The sequence below is a fragment of the Pseudogymnoascus verrucosus genome (assembly GCF_001662655.1).
Source record: "Pseudogymnoascus verrucosus strain UAMH 10579 unplaced genomic scaffold scaffold_34, whole genome shotgun sequence".
Classification (NCBI taxonomy): Eukaryota; Fungi; Ascomycota; class Leotiomycetes; order Thelebolales; family Thelebolaceae; genus Pseudogymnoascus; species Pseudogymnoascus verrucosus.
Window position 1 is genome coordinate 109,975 of NW_017263685.1, and position 17,513 is coordinate 127,487.

Sequence of the window (17,513 nt, forward strand, 5' to 3'; positions counted from 1 at the left end):
TGTTGAGGAAAGTGGTACCTTGCGCTGGGTTGATCCGCTAGCTCACACTTGACTAGCGCGGAAGCTGTCTGTGACAGGGGTCGTTGCGTTACGTGGAGGTTGGTGTATAATCTGAATCTGGGTTAAACCTCCATCAGGAAAGAAAACAAGGGCATCTCGAGCTGTCTGAAGAAAACCTCCCATAGAAAGGGCACAAATCACCGGTATCCAACAGTTATTGCGCATCATCAAGCGCAACCAGCCACCAACCATGGCGTCCTCCGCGAACCCCTACCAGAACTATAGCCACCCTCAGGCTAGCGACCACGATGACGACCTCATCGATCCCGATACTGGTGAGTACTTTGCCTTTGGAGTTTGGGCAATCAAAGACCAAATGGAGTCAGCCTTGATCATGCGATTCGAATGTAGCTAATGTTCCCAGCCTCATTAGATGACCTCGACGACCCGCTAGACGATGCTCCCAACTATTCCGCACACGCACCCCTCACAGGGAATATCGGCTCCAGCTCCTCTTCTCGCCCCTTGAATGAGTCGTATCTCACCTCCGCGATGCCCGGCGACGACAGGCGCGCGCCCACAAATACAATCGACGAATCAGTCTGGGATACGCTGTCGCGCGACCTGTTGGCCGTTTGGTCAAAAATGCGCGAAGTGCTTTATCCCAAGTACCTATTCGGCGGCTCCATGATCGATAATACCACTACTCTTCGCGGGGCTTATGAAGGATTCCGTGCTGGCGGTATTGCAGGCGCGAGGGAAGAGGTTAGGAATATTGCGGGCCGAGTGATGGATACGGAGAACTTGCTCAGCCAAGGAAACATGAGCCAGGGGCTACGGGACTGGGATCTATGGGGTCCCTTGGTGTTCTGTCTGGCGCTGAGCTTATTGCTTAGCTTCAATGCGAGGCCAGAGCAAAAGAGTGTGGTATTCAGCGGGGTGTTCGCCATGATTTGGATTGGAGAGGCAGTGGTGACGGCGCAGATTAAGCTGCTAGGCGGTAATATGTGAGTCTACCATCCGCTACCCGCCGATTTCCGACGAGAAATGTGCTAATGAATTTAGATCCTTTGCTCAGTCTGTCTGTATTATCGGATATACGCTTTTCCCCCTCGTCATCGCCGCCCTTCTCTCAGCACTTCACCTCCCAACTATAGCTCGGATCCCAGTTTACATTGTTTTAATCGCCTGGTCTCTTGCGGCCGGTGTTAGTATCATGGGCGGCAGTGGCGTTGTTAAGAACCGTGTTGGTATCGCAGTCTACCCGCTTTTTGTCTTCTATGTTGGATTGGGTTGCTTGTGCTTTATTAGTTAAGCTGTCTACAGGGGAGAAGTAGTAGGAACATGGGAACGTCATGTATTGTACGAGGAGTTCAAGGAGTTGGGTTGCAGCAAGATATGTATGCTTAGATCACTCTTCGCTTTTCAAGTTGTGGGAAGAGAACGCTGCAGCAAGTCCTAGCATTCACAAGATGAGAGGCAGCCTGCAAGATTTGTTCATGTATTTTACCAAAGTATCACTGTATCAGTTCGGTCCTACATAAATGTTCGAGAAGGTTTCCAACGTGATGTTAAGAAACTACGTCACTCAAAGAAAACGAGTAATCATCTTTCGGTGGCTCTGATATCAGCATGCCATTTTCTCAACTCTGATTGAGGTGGAGTGCAAAATTAGGTTCGCCCTTTGATTTCAAAGTTGAGTCTCTATAGAAACCAACAAACCCCACAATCCACGGATAAGCGCCTAAACGTTTTTCCGACATCGGTCCAAGGTCAGGTAGTGTTGACAACAGCAGAATACGGTTGGCGGATTGCACCAACACGTTCGTTGCCTCACTCCACGAATGTTTCAATATCACATTCTGAACTTGCTAGTACAGGCAGCATAAAACATAATATTACACGAAATTATCGAAAGGAAAGCCACGATGGAGGGCTCCAAAACTCCTGAGCAAGCCATTGCTCACAAGCGCAGTTTCGACGATCAGCAAGACGAGGACTCGGCCACTATGAAGGCCAGCGAAGATCTGAAGCACACCCGCATATCTGACAAAGAGCCGACTGAGGGGGAAGCTTCCAAAGATGATGTTGGAATCGCGAAACCTTCGTCGGACAAGAGCGGCAATACGTCAGGTTTTACAAAGGAAACCACACCAGAGCGATCAACGCGTTCGGGCGGGGAGGATGATGGAATGATGGAGCAGATATCCTCGCCGAAGAAAAAGAGAGTCAGAGAACAAGATGAAGAAACGAAAGAATCCGATAAGATCAGTAAAGAGCGAGTTCCTTCGAATGGAAGCGCGACAAGTGCAGACCGATCAGATAGATTGGAGCCAGAGAAGAAACGCCATCGCGACACTTTGGAAGGCGGGGCAGAAGCCGCGGCCGTCGCTGCATCACAACAGGTGCGTCATTCAAATACTCCAACAACCATACTATGTCAGCTAACCAGTTATACCCAGGGCAAACAAGTTACCAACGGCGATGAAGGATCTAAAACAGCCGATAAGCCCAAAGGTAACGAAACCGATTCCGATAAGCGATTACAGAAAGGAGAAGGAGAAACATCTACCGATATGCCTCAAACATCGTCCTCAGCATTTGCAAGCTCCGGTTTTGGGGCCCTGGCAGCATCTGGCACATCTGGATTCGGGGCGTTGGCGGGAAAGCCCAGCATATTCGGTGGTGGTTCTGCTACTACAGCATCACCTTTCGGGGGGAATCTCAAAGAAGAAACTGCCGCCAATAAGAGTACAGATGAGCCAAAGGCCGGAGAAGCCAGCAGCACATTCGGTGGCGCATTCGGAGGTGGCTCTGCCACTGGCTTTGGAGGTCAGGCCTCTGGCGGATTTGGAGGCGGCTTCGGCGGTGCCTTAGGTGGTGGTGGCTTTGGTGGTGGCTTTGGCGGCGGCTTTGCTGCTAACCAGTCAAAAACATTGTCCACATTCGGTTCTGCAAACCCAGATACGACTACAGCAGGAAAGCCGGCGAAAGCCTTTGGTGCCCCTGAGAGTGACGAAGAGGAGGAATCAGGAGATGATGGCGATGCTGAGGGAGATGTTGGGTCTGATGGAGAGGATGAAAGCAGCACCTTCGAGGATAAGAAAAAGCCAAAGCTGACCAAGGGTATGTCAGAAATGGATCAATACCCAACAACCTGTCTCGTGCACCAGACTAACTATTATGCAGTGCCCATACATGATGGCGAGGAAGACGAGGTAACACTGAGCCAATTCAGAGCGAAGCTCTTCGCGATGGAATCGAAAGAGGAAGGCTGGAAGGAAAGGGGAGTTGGAAACCTGAAAGTAAATGTCCACAAGACTTGCGTTGAGTTTGACGAATATACTGGAGCTGTGGTTCCGGGGAGCTTTGACGTCTCTCTCCGTGATGACGATGATGACGCCCCGCCAGTCATCGCCGCGCGACTGGTTATGCGCCAAGAAAACACCCACCGAGTCATTTTGAATACGATCATTAATAGAGCGCTCAAGCTCGAAGAGAAGCCCTCCAACGCAGCAGGCAAAGGGTACATGTTTACAGCTTTCGATGGAAGTAGGCCAATAAACATGCTTCTGAAGGTAAACTTACTTCTTATATGCGATGATCGAGTGCTAATTAGAACTAGATGAATGAGAGCAATGCGAAATTGTTTATATCGGAGGTCTCATCCGTCCAAAGTGGGCTTTTATGAGTTTGAGCTTGATGAAACGACGTATACTATGCGGATAGCCCGGCCAAGGGCATCGTTTTGTCTCTCCCATTCTAAAATGCCGAGGCCTTTACAACAATGGGGGACGTCATATCATGCATTCGATGAAGCGATTGCCAGTCTTATAAACAGCAGAGCACAGGGAACACTTATGAGAACCTTTGTAACATTTACATCACGAACAATACCCGAGGGATGGATCTACGGTCATCAATGCATCATGAAGGTTTGGGGTTGCCCATAGCCTCTCCCATAGAATTCCAATCGAAACATGATTCCAAGAATCTATGCTCACTGTTTTGTATCTGCGTACCGCTCATAGTAGACTGTACAAGAGCAATGGAGGCTTCATAAATAAATACCCTTAAAACCATGTCAAAAACCACACTATAAGCGATGCCCTTTGAATACGAGTTGTAGGTCCAGACAACTCCTTTCCAACGTGTTTTAATCCCCTTTGAGTCCTCATAAATTCTCAACTTTTCTCACAATAATCAAGGAGTCTTCCAGAGCCTTGGCAAAATTGGGTTTCGACGCGAGAGCACGTGACTTGGCGTTATATTCTTTGTCTGCTTCAGGACGCGATAAATTATCAGTAACGGATGATGCGTCAAGCCATGTAAAGCGTTTGCATTGGCCAAATGCAGTTATGGACACCATAGGGGAAGCGCGGTTGCCTAATAAGGCCGTCCTCAAGCGCAAAAGAGCTGAGACTGGAGGAGGTGAAGGTGGAACGGGCGAGAACCCAGTTGTGGAAAAGCCAGTGGCAACGGTTGATCTTACAAAAGTTAATGGGGTACCATCAAAACCACGGAAGACTGCCAAATCCCATGCTTTACCGGCAATTCGTCGCTCGGCATCAGCTTCTTCAAGTTCTACGACCAGCAATGCTATATGGCCTGCCTCATTTACCACACTCGAGAAGACGCATCGGGCGCTCAATCTTGTCTTCACATTCTGCTGCGCACGCAAACATTTGGCTACCACATTTGAGACCATCAAAACAACTGTTGAAGGCCAAATAAAACGAGAATTAAAGGTAGAAGATGTGGCCAAGATAGTTGCTCTTCGCCCAACTGGGATTAACTTCTCGTTTGTCGACGAGGCTTCCCTCGATGTCGACGTGAGAGAATATGAGAAAGATGATGCCTTCAGAGGTAATGCAGTAAAGAGTTCTCGTCTTTCCGAGACAGTCGATGGGAACGAAAACACAGCCCAGAGAGCTGGAAAGGAGATTCTGCTGTTCGAGTTCTTAGATGGAGATTTGAAGCGAGGCAGCCAGCAAAAATCCGAAAAGGGGCCAAAGGCCAGCAGAAAGTCGAAAGGAGACGAGTTAATATTACCAAAACTCAGCCAGAAGCAGATGACAGACTTAATCGAGAAGCGAAATACGAAGTTCCACAATGCAATCAATGCGTTTCTAAACCGCTGTGAGTCTGCGAATGACAATCCCGAGGAAATTTTAGAGAAAGAAGCCCAGGCATATATCCCGGAGCCATCAAACTCCACGGCCGATGCGTTAGAGTCGAAGATCAGCACCCTTCCAAAGTCAATCCCCAAAGAGCGGGAGTCTATTTCTCAGATTATAAAAGAGGTTAAAGACTGCGTGTGGTATACAGGCCAGATTGTGCCAGACGGCCACCGTGTTTTCGACCCTCAAGAAGCCATATATGGTGACCTGAACTTCATACTCAGTCAGAATTTGGTAAATGCATTGTATAATACGAAAGGAATTACTCAATTTTATTCTCACCAAGCAGAAGCAATCAACGGGTTGAACGACGGCCACCATGTTATTGTTGCCACATCTACCAGTTCGGGCAAGAGTCTAATTTACCAGCTCCCCGTGCTACACGAATTGGAGCGAGACTCAAGTACTAGAGCAATGTACATCTTTCCAACCAAGGCTCTAGCACAGGACCAGAGAAGAAGCCTCAAGGAGATGATGAAGTACATGACTGGTCTCGAGGACACTTTGGTGGAGACCTTCGATGGAGACACAGCCATGACTGATCGGAATATCATACGTGAAGAAGGCCGAATCATTTTTACCAACCCAGATATGCTTCATATCACCATCCTCCCACAGGAGGACAAATGGCGCACATTTCTCAAAAACTTAAAATTTGTGGTCGTTGATGAAATCCACGTCTACAACGGTCTTTTTGGTTCCCATGTTGCTTTCATCATGCGCAGGCTTCGGAGGATATGTGCGGCTTTGGGAAATCGACATATCAGATTCATATCATGCTCTGCCACTGTGGCTAATCCGACAGAACACTTCAAGACCATCTTCGGAATTGATGATGTTCGTTTGATAGATTTTGACGGTTCCCCTTCGGGGAGAAAGGAATTTCTGTGTTGGAATACCCCTTTTAAAGACCCGGCGGATCCCTCAAGCGGCCGAGGAGATGCAGTGGCTGAATCCGCCCGACTTTTCTGCCAACTTATCCTGCGAGGGGTCCGAGTCATCGCCTTTTGCAAAGTTCGCCACAGGTGTGAATCTCTTGTGGCTGCGGTCAAATTTGAGTTGTCAGAACTTGGACGTTCAGACTGCATGGCAAGAGTTATGGGATATCGCGGAGGTTATACACCGCAGGATAGACGTCGGATTGAGGCAGAAATGTTTGAGGGGAAGCTGGTGGGTGTCATTGCCACATCAGCTCTCGAACTTGGCGTGGATATTGGATCTCTTGACGCCGTTATCACCGTTGGCTTTCCGTATACCATTGCAAACTTGAGGCAGCAGAGTGGCCGTGCGGGACGACGTAATAAGGACTCGCTTTCTGTGTTAGTGGGCGACTGCTTTCCAACAGATCAGTACTATATGGAGAACCCGGACGAGATTTTCACAAAACCAAACTGCGAGCTCCAAGTCGACTTGCAGAACATGCTGGTGGTTGAGGGTCACGTCCAATGCGCGGCATATGAGTTACCAATTCGGCCAAAAGAGGATTCTCTCTATTTTGGAAAATCTCTTCCTGCAATAGCGGAAGAACGGCTTGAGAAGGACGACCTGGGTTTTTATCATTGCAACGAACGATACCGGCCCATGCCATCCAAGTTTGTAGCTATACGTGATACCGAAGAGGACCATTTTGCTATCATCGATATAACGCACGGAAGGAATATTGTCTTGGAAGAACTGGAAGCCTCCCGAGCCTTCTTTACATTGTATGATGGCGGAATTTTCATGCACCAGGGAAACACATACCTTGTGAAAGAGTTTAATCCCGATCGTAAAATTGCTCGTGTCGAGCTTGTCAAGGTCGATTGGACGACACAGCAAAGAGACTTCACAGACATCGATCCGATTGAAACAGAGGCAATGCGACGTATTACTGGATCTCCGTCCCGAGCCTTCTATGGCACCATCAAGATCCAGCAGACCGTTTTTGGATTTTTCAAAGTCGACCGGAGAGGGCGCAAGATGGACGCTGTGGAAGTTGACAACCCACCAATAATACGCTTCAGCAAAGGAATGTGGCTTGATGTCCCCAAACATGCTCTAGATATTCTTGTTGAGAGGAGACTTAATGTCGCAGGTGCAATTCATGCGGCTGAACATGCTATACTGAGTCTGATGCCGAACTTTGTTGTCAGCATGCCTGGGGATGTGAGAACGGAGTGTAAAGTGGCCGTCAAGGAATTTGCAAGGAAGGAGACAGCAAGAAAACGTCCTGCGCGGCTCACCTTCTATGACGCAAAAGGCGGCGCTGGTGGCTCTGGGATCAGTACCAAAGCTTTTGAGTTTGTGGATATGCTTCTCCCCCAAGCGATTCAACGAGTGGAAGCTTGTCATTGCCATGACGGGTGTGTTGAATGCGTCAACTCCGAATTCTGTAAACATGCCAATGAGGTGATGAGCAAGGCTGGCAGCCAGGTGGTTCTGAAGAGTTTGCTGAATATGGAAATCGACGTTGACTCGTTGCCCATGGGGCCCGAACAATTTAGCCCTGCCGGGATCGAAACCGTAGTTCTAGCGGAGCAGATTCTACCGCGTGGAAGAGGACTAATAGAGGAGAACTCAAGTGCAGTGAGCGGGATGGAGTCGCTAGTTCCCGGCAAGTCGAGTGGAGAGGATGCAGACTTACATACTGTTGTAAAAGCTGAACCGTAGGATTAGCAGACTCTTGTAGAGTATTATGAATTACGGATTTATGAGAAACGTTTTGAAATTTTAATATTTATAAACATACTTTAAACTACAGAACGTCATGGCGTCTTGTTGAGTTCGATTATTAAATAATATTTCTTGCTAATAATACATTACTTGATATCATAGAAGCATTATGTAAATGAAAGATGGCTTGCACATAGAACGAGAAGATGCGAGCATTAAAGTGATTGTCTCGAACTTCCCGGCCGAATCTACGAGACGCTATTCAAAACCAGACAAAGATATTGTGGAGAAAGCCAACGGCGGCGTCTATATACACCCCTATAATAATTCCCTGCACAATGAATTCCGTTCGACGGATAAGGAGCAAGAGATCAGTAATAGTACCACTGGTATTCCCGTTTTGAAGGAGCGGATAGGTCCAGCTGAAAGATTGAGATCCGGAAATCGATTCTTATAAGATGGGTGGCCTAATATAGAATATTCGTACAAAGATATTATACCGTATATGAAAGATATGTTTGCTTGTTCGACTAAACGCGTCCTTTCATTGTTCTCTGTTCGAGGGCCGTTGCCACAGCACTGAAGCACCTAGACTATCTCCGCTGTTCGCGCTGATAGTGGAATTCGGTTCTAACTTGGACATAAAATTAGTTGTTAGCCTTTGACGTGTAGGCATTTACTCGGCAACACGTCCTCGCCCTTATTTAATAACCTTGAAGCACGTCTTTCTTCCTTCTGACTTACATCTTCCACCACAACACAACCACCACAACACAACACCACCCTTCTTCCTTCGTTGCTTCTCCGCTTTTGCTTTAAACCTTGGGGGTTATCAGAAGCCCCCTCAGACCTTTGATCAAACTCCTCCAGTTCAAAACATCATCTCTCGCCATAACAACACTGTGTGAGAATCATGGCTCCCTCACCCCACAACACACGAGCTCTTATTATGAACCGAAACAGTTCTCCTAAACTGCTCAGTGCATATAACACACGCTCTGCCATCATGAACCAGCAGAGTGCCTCTAACCACCTCAGTGCCTATGGCACACGATCTGTCATCACCAACGAGCACAGTGCCTCTGACAAGATCGGTGTTTCTGACAGGCTCGGTGCCTCTGTCAACCTTGATGCTTCTGCCAACCTTGGTGTTTGTGTCAACCTTGGTGCTTCTGAATACCTTGGTGCCTCTGGCCATCTTGGTGCTTCTGACTATCTCGGTGCTGACAAGCCCAGAGCGTCCAGCAAGCTCAGTGTCTATAGCACAAGCTTTTCCACCACAGGTCTGAAGAGTACCTCTGACAAGCTCAGTGCCTACAGCACGGACTATTCCACCACAGATCTGAAGAGTGGTGCCTCTGACAAGCTCAGTGCCTATGACATTCCATCCGTCAGGAGGAACCAGCACAATGCCTCCAACAAGCTCAGTGCTTATAAGATTTCATCCGTCACTAGGAGCCGCTTCAGTGATGTCTTGCAAGTGGGTCGGAAGGAGATCTCCCTGGATAAGCAGTGCCTAGACCCAGATTGCAACGACTTCTGCCAAGGTGCCACAGGTAAGGCGACAAAAGAGATCCGCCACCTATCCTCAATCGCTGACATGCAACTGTGTAGATAAGTCTTTCAAGACGGAGCCCGGGAGCAAGCAGGATGACTTCTCTCTCAACATGGACGGCGTCCTGAATGTCTTCGGTCCATTCGGCCGTAGCAGCTTGCCTCCTATCCCAGAGCACACCACGCCAACCAAAGCTTCCCAAGCTGCCGGTCCAAACCTCCGTGATATTGGGCTCAACACCAGCAACCCATCTATCAGTGACCCCGATCTGCTGGTTTACCCAGACCTTCGCAAACGCGTTGGGAGATATTTCGAAACCCGCAAGCCAACCCCTGAGGGCTGGACATGGTCCGTCGACGGCAGACTCAACGCCGCTGCTCCCCTATACGCACCCACCCAAAGCTCCACCAGTGTTGCGTTGACCGATTCATCGACCATCGCCTCTGGCAGCGTAACGGAGTTCAGCCAAGCTGGCCCCTCTCGCCCGTCGACGCCTCAAATGGGTCCCTATCAAATGGGACTCTATCAAATGAGCCTTGGCCCGCCAACGCCTCAAATGGGCCCCTACCAAATGGCCCTCTATAAGACGAGCCCCCCTCCAGAGGCCCCCCTTCAAATGGCCCTTGTTCAATCGGGTCCCTCTCAAATGGGGCCCCTCACAGCTGGGCTCAACAACCCTCTCGATCCGATCGCCGTAATCGGCAAGATGCGAGAGATCCAGACTGAGGGCATGCAGCCATTCGGGCCATCTCGTTACCTTAGTCATCCCAATGGAAACCCCACCGGCAACCCCAACGGCAACTACCTGGGCACCATGAGTGCCGCCTCCAACCAGATGACCAACCTGCCCGACCATTTGAACACGTGCATCTGGGTCGAAGGCGCGCCTGCCGACATGACTTACTACGAGATGCTGAGAAGCATCCGCCACTGTGGAAAGGTGTACTCCGTGCACATCAACCCTCCCAGGGAGAAGCACTTCACTGCCGCGGCCAAGATCGCTTTTTGCACTCGCCTCGGGGCCGAGAACTTCTTTCACCAGGCCCACTCGGGTTATGGCATCGTCATCCGTGGCCGCCGCCTCTGTGTCCGCTGGAACAGGAACAAGTACCGTGAGAACTTCAATCGCGGTGAGTCTCGTGTTCTGAGAATCTCCGGGCCCTCGGACTATATCAACTACCCGGTCCTAGCAGAGTACTTCAGCCGTCTCTTCTACTTCAATCTCATCTTGGTTCAGGAGGTGTCACCTGGAGTCATGATCTGGGAGTTCTCGAGCATCCTCGCTCAGGCTCATTCGGCAAAGCAGGCTATTGAGCGTGAACCTGCCATGATGAACCTCGTCCGCATCAAGTACGAGCGCGACCCTTGCGAATGAAGTGGGCCAGGACATTTGACTGCTTGTCTGGCGTCAATATTTGATTTCTTGATTTTGTGTCGAAAAGTATGGCGGAGGTCGAATATCCTCGTAATTCCGTTTTCACTTGAGGGTAGTGGAATGAGTTGGAATACTGGCTCGTGTTGATGCTGCCAATGAAAGAAAATTGGGTATCTGGAAGCTCATACATGCGTTCTCACCGTTGGGTGAGCGTCATCCTGTGTAAATGGATGGAATGAATTCTACTGGATAACAATGTAATCATGCATTGAAGATGAGGAACGCCGATGCTGGATACAGAGAGGACGGCACTACCTCAGACATGGTCGAGAATGGAAAGTAGCCTAATGAATATGAATATTTACAATTGTGTCACTACACATTCGCCATAGTGACTACCATGCCTTCATATAATTCGGAAAATCTTATTCTCCGCCAGCAACTAACCGGCATAAGGAGCCCCTTGCCACCGTTCAAGCTTGATTTTCACAGCAAACACAGCACAAGCAATGGGGGTGTGTTAAATTCGTTTGATTCCTATGTATGCAGTCTGGAATCCTTTTTCCATGTTCGCCATCCCCTTCTTAAAAAACAAATATAAACGCGCTCAACCTGCAACCCAATTTCAAGTTATAAATAGACTTATAAATAGACATAATGAACCCGCTATGCACAAGCAGAGGTGAAATACAAACACAATACTATATCGTGACACTAATGTGCATCACTTATCAATGGCCTTCCGCCGGAGCTGCAGTTTCTCCTTCAGCTGTCCCTCCATGGTGTGCAGGATTCGGGTAATAGAAAGCCGCCACGGCAATGATGATGTATACAATCACCAACAGGGCCCCCTCCAGGTAGTTGCTCTTGCGGTCCTTGAGGAAATTGCCGACGACAATAATGGACAGGATGACGACAACAATCGTGAAGAGGTCAAAGTTTAGATCCAGCTCCCGATGAAGGCCCCAGCTAACGACGACAGCCAGAGGTGCGTTGAACAGTGCAGTCTGGATAGTTGCTCCCAGAACGTGGGCCAAGGCAAGGTTCATGGAATTGTCCCAGGCTTCGTCGATGGCAGTTATGTGTTCTGCGGCTTTCTCGACAAGTGGGACGAGAATTAAGCCCATAAATAGATCTGAGACTCCGTTATTCTCGACTATGTGGGGGATCTCCATCACCAGGGAGATGGCCATTAAAGTCACCAGCGCGACGGAGATGGCCAAGGCAAGCACAGACTCCGTCAGAGTGAGTTTGGGCTTTATGATGTCGTGTTCGCGATCCGCATCCCCATGCTCATCTTTCAAGAAAATGGCATCGTAAATGCTGTGGTGAGATCGCATATTGAAGAATATGTAGAAGGCGTATGATATGATGAGCAGAATTGCCGTGATTCGGGAGATTTGCAGAACTGCTACTTTCAGATCCGCAGGTGTAATATCGGTACTACCCTGAAGTGCATTGTAGAAAGCTGTCGGTACGACAAGACCAAGGCCACTAGAATAGAGTTAGCTTTGCACATATGATTGTCAGAAGTTGAGAGTTACGCAATAAGTAAGAGACCATTCCCCACTTCACTAATGGCCTCATCGAACGTCTGCTCATCGCGGCGAAGGCCACCAGCGAAGAAGCAGAGTCCGAGACAAAGCAACATAGTCGCCAGGATAGAGCCCAGTATAGCAGCTTGGATGACAAGATATTCGCCCTGGGTGAGAAGCACCATAAACAGCACAATCTCAACAATAGAGCCAAACGTCGTCTCCATCAAGACTCCCAAGACTCTCGGCAGCTTCCGACTGAACTCCTGGCCAGCGAAGCCAACAAGGTTGGCACTCGGGACCATGGCGATGTAGCTGAGGATGAATATAACCACGTTGAGGTCGGGTCGGGCGTATCGAACTGCGAGGGCAGCGGGCACAAAGGGCCACAATATGTTGACGAACATCGATGCCCGGCATGATGAGATGAAGCAGATTCGGAGGAAATGCCACGGGTGAATCCAGGATCTGCCGCTCTCTCCATCGGGGGCAATGCCTTTCGTAACTCGCAGACCAGCTTCGTTGATGACATGTTGCCCAGGTAAACGGCGCTTTTCGGATACAGCTGCAGGTGCAGAAGAGGGAGAGTTCATTTCCACATCAGTGTCGGCGGGAGCTGTGCCCTTTTCCTCCCCGTCTGGCGCTTTACCGCCTCGGTGGAAAATTCCCATGATGAGAGGTGATTGAGGTATTGGGGTTGTCGGATCAAGCTTTTGGCTGTCCCTACTGAGTGCCACTCGTGTGCCAGCAGGAGCGTATCACGAAGTCGTCGTCGTTGGGCTTGGGCGGTTTAAGGGAGCTACAGTCTTTGTTGATGCAAGTAAACAAAGCACAACAATACAGTAGAAATAAGGGAAGGGGGAACGTATACGAAGGGAAATTAACAAGAAAAGAGCGTCATCAATGAGAGCAACATAAACTTATTCTGTCTGGTACTTGCAAAACACATGAGCCAGGGACGTCTAGACAACCTTGGCATTTGAAGGCGCAGCAAGTAAGTGCGGGATATGCGCTGGGAAATGCGCTGGCATCAAACTGGTGGACTTGTGGACTTGTGAAAATGGTGGAGTGGACTGGTTGGTGGCATCGAATAAGGAGCAACATTTGGTAAACGAGGGTGTCAGAGAAACAAGCAACGGGACAGCTTATCTTGGAACTCCTGAAACTACGGGAGCAATAGATCTGGCGGGTTAGTACGGGGCTTGGCGCCTGGGTTCCCGCCTCCTCCACAGCAATTTAACAGGCGCTAACACAGCTAACCCAGCTGATCCCCGGGGTTTGCAGGCCCTCCCGTGTATTGTACAGGTGAGACATCAGCTGAATCCAATTGTGATTGCCATCGAATTGAGGAAAAGATCTCCAAGCCAATATTAGGGAGTGTCCCGCATATGTCGACGAATAATATTCACACGAAATCTCACCCGAGAGACCAATTACATGGCGTATTGGTGGATTACTTCTTATGCGCCTACCATAAGGGGTGCTGGACTTTATTCATAAAGTTGTGATACAAGGCAAGCAGCCGCTCAAACAGTTTGATCAACATCTTCAGACTATCCCAGAAGCAGACCGAGAACACTGAAAACGATATGTTATGCCCTATTATATAAACAAGCTCCAAGCTCCATGCCTCCTCCCTACTAGTTCTACAGCTCTAACCGGATCAGAATCCCCAGAGTATTATTGTACATTACAATTATCCTTAAGTCTTTGGTCTCGTCTTTGCGTCAAGTGAAATGGGTATCATCAATCAATCGCTCTACAACGTCACCGTTGCGTCTCCCTCCCCACTCTCGGCCGGTGTCTCTTCGTCCAGGTTCAAAGTGTGCACTGGTGGCTCCTTTTCGCTGTCTTTGGCTGCTTCAGGCGTTTCTGCCTCCTCTTCCACCTTCAGTTCCTCCACCTTCTTCTCATCGGCGGATTCTGGCTCCGAAGAGGCATTTTCTGATGGTTTGCTGTCGTCGATTTCAATCTTGTCTTCGCCCTCCTGCTCTTTGGTCACCTCTGGGGCACTCTCTGGCTCCTCTGACGCCTTCTCTGGGGAGTCATCAACGATGATTGTCATTTCTGCAAGCTCCTCGTCAGGCTCCTGGTGCGAGACCTCACTGTCCTTGATCTTCTCATCTTCCTCTTGCTTCGCCTCCTCCTCTTCTTTGATTTTCAGCGTCTTTAAGCGTTGTGCCATGTCAGACTCTTCCTCGTCAGCCTCAATAACTGTAGTCACCGCAGCTCCTGTTGATGGCGAAGATCGTATATGTCTCCTGGTATTGGTACGACTAGCAGCCGCTAAGTGCAAGTCCTCCTCTCCAGTAGTTGATAAATTGCTCAAGACAGGTGGTTCAGGCTTCAGTATGGTATGTACGACTTTAGGTTCGGCAACTGGCTCAAGGCCCTCCGCCTCGGGGGGCAACTTGTAATTCTCTGCAGGTAGAAGCTCGTAGTTGTCGCAAACAGTCTTGAATAAAACGTATAATCCTGTTTGTCCCTCCACCTGCCAGAATACGCCCTTATGTTGAAACCACGCATGCGCAAAGATGCGGTGGAGTCGCCTGAAGATATTTGTCAGGTGCTTGACGCCGGTGCTTTTGTCGTCCATAACATCTCCCGAAGTAAGGCTCAGACGGCTGGGAAAGATCTTCTGGCTTGTGACTATGTTGGTCGCCCAGTCAAGGGTATGGCAGCAGTAATCGATAGCGCAGCAGGACTTTGGCGACTCGTGAACGGCGCATAGAAATTGCCATTCCGAAGCGCGCATTTCGGGGCAGGTGGATGCAGAGCATGCTGGTGTGTCGAATAGAAAGCCAACAATGAGATCGTTGCACTTGTTTATGAGGAAGCGGCAGAGCTCGTACAGCCACAGCGCACGGTCGACTCCAAATGGAGGTGTAGCTAGAAGAGACGCGGTTTGCCTGTTTATAGGGACGATAGTTGATGCCGATGGTCGGGTGTGGTGGTGGTGTAAGGCTTTGAGATGCTCTTGTAATTGGAAGGCAGAATCAAGCTGGGGATTTCTTAGTATCACAGCGCACATGCAAGGGAGCAAAGTTTTTTACCTCCATCAGCGGCACAAGCGGTGGCCCAGCAGCCATGTCTGCTCCCTTCGTCCCAGGGTGAATCCTCCTGCTTGAATTCGAATCTATAATGCTCTGCTCCATGGCATTCTCGAGGTTGTTGCTGGAATCTTGAATGGACGGTGACTTCGGGCCAATCTGGATTTCTGTTGGCGGCGGCGGGCTTGGTAGCCGCGGTGAGCTCGGGGGCAAAGACATCTTGGATCGAGGCTCAAGTTGAGGAGTTGGCAACAGTTAGTCCCCTGAGAGCACAGCAGGCGCTTAAATTCGATGTTCTCTTGTCACGTAAGCTTGTTCGGTACAGCAACCAACGCGGTCGTCACATTAGAAGATCTGGATCATTGGTCGGGCCGTTGGCGCCAGTTTCCAAAATATATTGACAGCTGTGGCACGTGACAAACATCGGATTTATACATCATGCTCGTTGGGACGGCACTATTGTTTTTAAATTTGTAGCTTGCTTTGCAACCCCATAGACGCCATGGATATATATGAAGATGATGAGCCTCCGCAGCTCGTTGACGCCGAAACTGAGTTGGTATCAAATGAGGTAGAGGATAAAGTTGGAGACAATGTCAAGGTACCTCTTACAATTGTCACTGGTAAGAAATTCAAAAACAGAAAATAGAAATGATACTGAACATTTATAGGATATTTGGGTGCTGGAAAAACGACATTGATGAATTACATCTTGACTGAACAACATGGCAAAAAGATTGCTGTGATATTAAATGGTATTGTCACCACCAAATACTACCCAGCAAAATAAACTGGAGCATACTGACGTTATATTTAGAATTTGGAGACTGTAAGTCAATGAAAACCGCAGAAATACTGTGTCTAAGCTGATAGATGTAGCCGTCGATATTGAAAAGTCGATATCCGTGAGCAAAGATGGGGACCAAGTGGAGGAATGGCTAGAGGTTGGCAATGGCTGCATTTGCTGCTCGGTCAAGTCAGCAACCTCAGTAATTCGAGCCCAGAAACGTACTAATAGTATCCAGAGACATTGGAGTGACAGCTATCGAGACGCTCATGAAGAAAAGTGGCGCATTTGACTATATTCTCTTGGAAACGACAGGTCTAGCAGACCCGGGGAATATTGCACCGCTGTTTTGGATGGACGAAGAACTTGGAAGCAGCATCTACCTGGACGGCATTGTTACTCTCGTCGATGCCAAGAACATCCTCAAGAGCCTTGATGAACCGGCCCCTGAGACGACAGATCACGATGATCACCATGGTCCAGCCCTTACTACTGCGCACCTTCAGATCTCACACGCAGACGTGGTTGTTATCAACAAGGCTGATCTTGTGAGCGAAGAAGAGTTGGAAGTAGTCAAAGACCGAGTGGGAGCTATCAACGGCCTCGCAAAGATACATGTTACTCAGCAAGGCAAGGTTCCACAACTTGAAGGTTTCCTTCTTGACTTGCATGCGTATGATAATGCTGAAGGGATGGATATGGCTGAGAAGGGCCACAGCCACTTGGATCCGGTAAGTTCAAGCTTTCACTTTGTATATCATCCCGGCCACTAACTAGTATTAGAGGATCTCAACTGTGACGATCAAAGTCCCCCCTCTCAAGGAGGAGCAACTTTCCAAGTTGGACGCTTGGCTCCGATCCATCCTCTGGGACTCGAAATTACCAGATTCGTCGACGGAGCCTGCCACGACCTCCTCGGAGCAATCACCGTTTGAGATATACAGGCTGAAAGCTAGACTACCGATGAGTGATGGTAGCATCAAAATCGTCCAGGGTGTTCGAGATGTCTTTGAGATCAAAGATGCCTTGGAACAGACTCAGCCTGAGCTCAAGGAGGGTAAGATTGTGGTGATTGGAAGGGATATGGCAAATCTAGGCCTTGAGCGTAATTATTTCAACACTGTAGATGCATAGCATTTGTAAAGCTATTTGTCTCAGTTGATAGAATCATATTTTTTCTATGAGATTAACAAACGTAAGAGGCCTGCGAGTATACTTCTCCAAACATTCACATGCTTATCTTAAAATGCTAAGAATGCTAGTTAGCGGAGTAATATTGTCAGCTTCTGAGTGAGAACCGTCCATTTGAGAGTTGGATTTTTGCTCTTTGTCGGTTTGTTTTCACGTGCTCCCCATTCACGTGATATATTAGTTGGTTG

The 17,513-nt window shown here is 48.8% G+C and overlaps 7 protein-coding genes across 7 annotated transcripts; 5 read left to right on the forward strand and 2 right to left on the reverse strand.

The window, feature by feature from the left end:
- Positions 1 to 6: 6 nt before the first annotated feature.
- VE01_07467 (uncharacterized protein) lies at positions 7 to 1,618 on the forward strand. The gene is made up of 3 exons (XM_018276902.2): positions 7 to 335; positions 425 to 1,007; positions 1,066 to 1,618. Exons 1-3 carry the CDS (start codon positions 251 to 253, stop codon positions 1,313 to 1,315), a joined length of 918 nt encoding a protein of 305 aa, XP_018128761.1. The 5' UTR covers positions 7 to 250; the 3' UTR covers positions 1,316 to 1,618.
- A 205-nt stretch (positions 1,619 to 1,823) lies between these two features.
- On the forward strand, positions 1,824 to 4,073 carry VE01_07468 (uncharacterized protein). Its single transcript, XM_018276903.2, has 4 exons — positions 1,824 to 2,405; positions 2,463 to 3,126; positions 3,190 to 3,578; positions 3,626 to 4,073. Exons 1-4 carry the CDS (start codon positions 1,929 to 1,931, stop codon positions 3,689 to 3,691), a joined length of 1,596 nt encoding a protein of 531 aa, XP_018128686.1. The 5' UTR covers positions 1,824 to 1,928; the 3' UTR covers positions 3,692 to 4,073.
- A 237-nt stretch (positions 4,074 to 4,310) lies between these two features.
- Positions 4,311 to 7,926, forward strand: VE01_07469 (uncharacterized protein). The gene has a single exon (XM_018276904.2). It carries the CDS (start codon positions 4,359 to 4,361, stop codon positions 7,827 to 7,829), a length of 3,471 nt encoding a protein of 1,156 aa, XP_018128687.1. The 5' UTR covers positions 4,311 to 4,358; the 3' UTR covers positions 7,830 to 7,926.
- A 912-nt stretch (positions 7,927 to 8,838) lies between these two features.
- VE01_07470 (uncharacterized protein) lies at positions 8,839 to 10,762 on the forward strand (the record flags this gene model as incomplete). The annotated part of the gene is made up of 2 exons (XM_018276905.1): positions 8,839 to 9,388; positions 9,447 to 10,762. The coding sequence occupies 2 exons, from the start codon at positions 8,839 to 8,841 to the stop codon at positions 10,760 to 10,762; spliced, it is 1,866 nt and encodes a 621-aa protein (XP_018128700.1).
- VE01_07471 (uncharacterized protein) lies at positions 10,634 to 13,380 on the reverse strand. Its single transcript, XM_018276906.2, has 3 exons — positions 12,307 to 13,380; positions 10,951 to 12,256; positions 10,634 to 10,781 (listed from the first exon to the last, which is right to left on the reverse strand). The coding sequence occupies exons 1-2, from the start codon at positions 12,966 to 12,968 to the stop codon at positions 11,494 to 11,496; spliced, it is 1,425 nt and encodes a 474-aa protein (XP_018128699.1). The 5' UTR covers positions 12,969 to 13,380; the 3' UTR covers positions 10,634 to 10,781; positions 10,951 to 11,493.
- A 395-nt stretch (positions 13,381 to 13,775) lies between these two features.
- VE01_07472 (uncharacterized protein) lies at positions 13,776 to 15,712 on the reverse strand. The gene is made up of 2 exons (XM_018276907.2): positions 15,351 to 15,712; positions 13,776 to 15,298 (listed from the first exon to the last, which is right to left on the reverse strand). Exons 1-2 carry the CDS (start codon positions 15,564 to 15,566, stop codon positions 14,057 to 14,059), a joined length of 1,458 nt encoding a protein of 485 aa, XP_018128702.1. The 5' UTR covers positions 15,567 to 15,712; the 3' UTR covers positions 13,776 to 14,056.
- Positions 15,713 to 15,784: 72 nt separating this feature from the next.
- Positions 15,785 to 17,388, forward strand: VE01_07473 (uncharacterized protein). The gene is made up of 6 exons (XM_059463885.1): positions 15,785 to 15,970; positions 16,019 to 16,102; positions 16,165 to 16,176; positions 16,227 to 16,323; positions 16,373 to 16,865; positions 16,918 to 17,388. Exons 1-6 carry the CDS (start codon positions 15,850 to 15,852, stop codon positions 17,266 to 17,268), a joined length of 1,158 nt encoding a protein of 385 aa, XP_059319552.1. The 5' UTR covers positions 15,785 to 15,849; the 3' UTR covers positions 17,269 to 17,388.
- Positions 17,389 to 17,513: the final 125 nt, after the last annotated feature.

What these genes read in the sequence shown, in the direction of transcription:
- VE01_07472 (XM_018276907.2), bottom strand. Translation starts at nt 15,566, where the DNA reads ATGTCTTTGCCCCCGAGCTCACCGCGGCTACCAAGCCCGCCGCCGCCA. An exon ending in CGCTTGTGCCGCTGATGGAG is followed by an intron (nt 15,299 to 15,350) that starts GTAAAAAACTTT and finishes AGAAATCCCCAG; the next exon opens with CTTGATTCTGCCTTCCAATT.
- VE01_07471 (XM_018276906.2), bottom strand. Translation starts at nt 12,968, where the DNA reads ATGGGAATTTTCCACCGAGGCGGTAAAGCGCCAGACGGGGAGGAAAAG. An exon ending in AATGGTCTCTTACTTATTGC is followed by an intron (nt 12,257 to 12,306) that starts GTAACTCTCAAC and finishes ACTCTATTCTAG; the next exon opens with TGGCCTTGGTCTTGTCGTAC.
- VE01_07469 (XM_018276904.2), top strand. Translation starts at nt 4,359, where the DNA reads ATGGACACCATAGGGGAAGCGCGGTTGCCTAATAAGGCCGTCCTCAAG.
- VE01_07468 (XM_018276903.2), top strand. Translation starts at nt 1,929, where the DNA reads ATGGAGGGCTCCAAAACTCCTGAGCAAGCCATTGCTCACAAGCGCAGT. An exon ending in CCGTCGCTGCATCACAACAG is followed by an intron (nt 2,406 to 2,462) that starts GTGCGTCATTCA and finishes AGTTATACCCAG; the next exon opens with GGCAAACAAGTTACCAACGG. An exon ending in AAAGCCAAAGCTGACCAAGG is followed by an intron (nt 3,127 to 3,189) that starts GTATGTCAGAAA and finishes ACTATTATGCAG; the next exon opens with TGCCCATACATGATGGCGAG.
- VE01_07473 (XM_059463885.1), top strand. Translation starts at nt 15,850, where the DNA reads ATGGATATATATGAAGATGATGAGCCTCCGCAGCTCGTTGACGCCGAA. An exon ending in TGCATTTGCTGCTCGGTCAA is followed by an intron (nt 16,324 to 16,372) that starts GTCAGCAACCTC and finishes AATAGTATCCAG; the next exon opens with AGACATTGGAGTGACAGCTA. An exon ending in GCCACAGCCACTTGGATCCG is followed by an intron (nt 16,866 to 16,917) that starts GTAAGTTCAAGC and finishes AACTAGTATTAG; the next exon opens with AGGATCTCAACTGTGACGAT.
- VE01_07467 (XM_018276902.2), top strand. Translation starts at nt 251, where the DNA reads ATGGCGTCCTCCGCGAACCCCTACCAGAACTATAGCCACCCTCAGGCT. An exon ending in CCTCATCGATCCCGATACTG is followed by an intron (nt 336 to 424) that starts GTGAGTACTTTG and finishes TAATGTTCCCAG; the next exon opens with CCTCATTAGATGACCTCGAC. An exon ending in AAGCTGCTAGGCGGTAATAT is followed by an intron (nt 1,008 to 1,065) that starts GTGAGTCTACCA and finishes TAATGAATTTAG; the next exon opens with ATCCTTTGCTCAGTCTGTCT.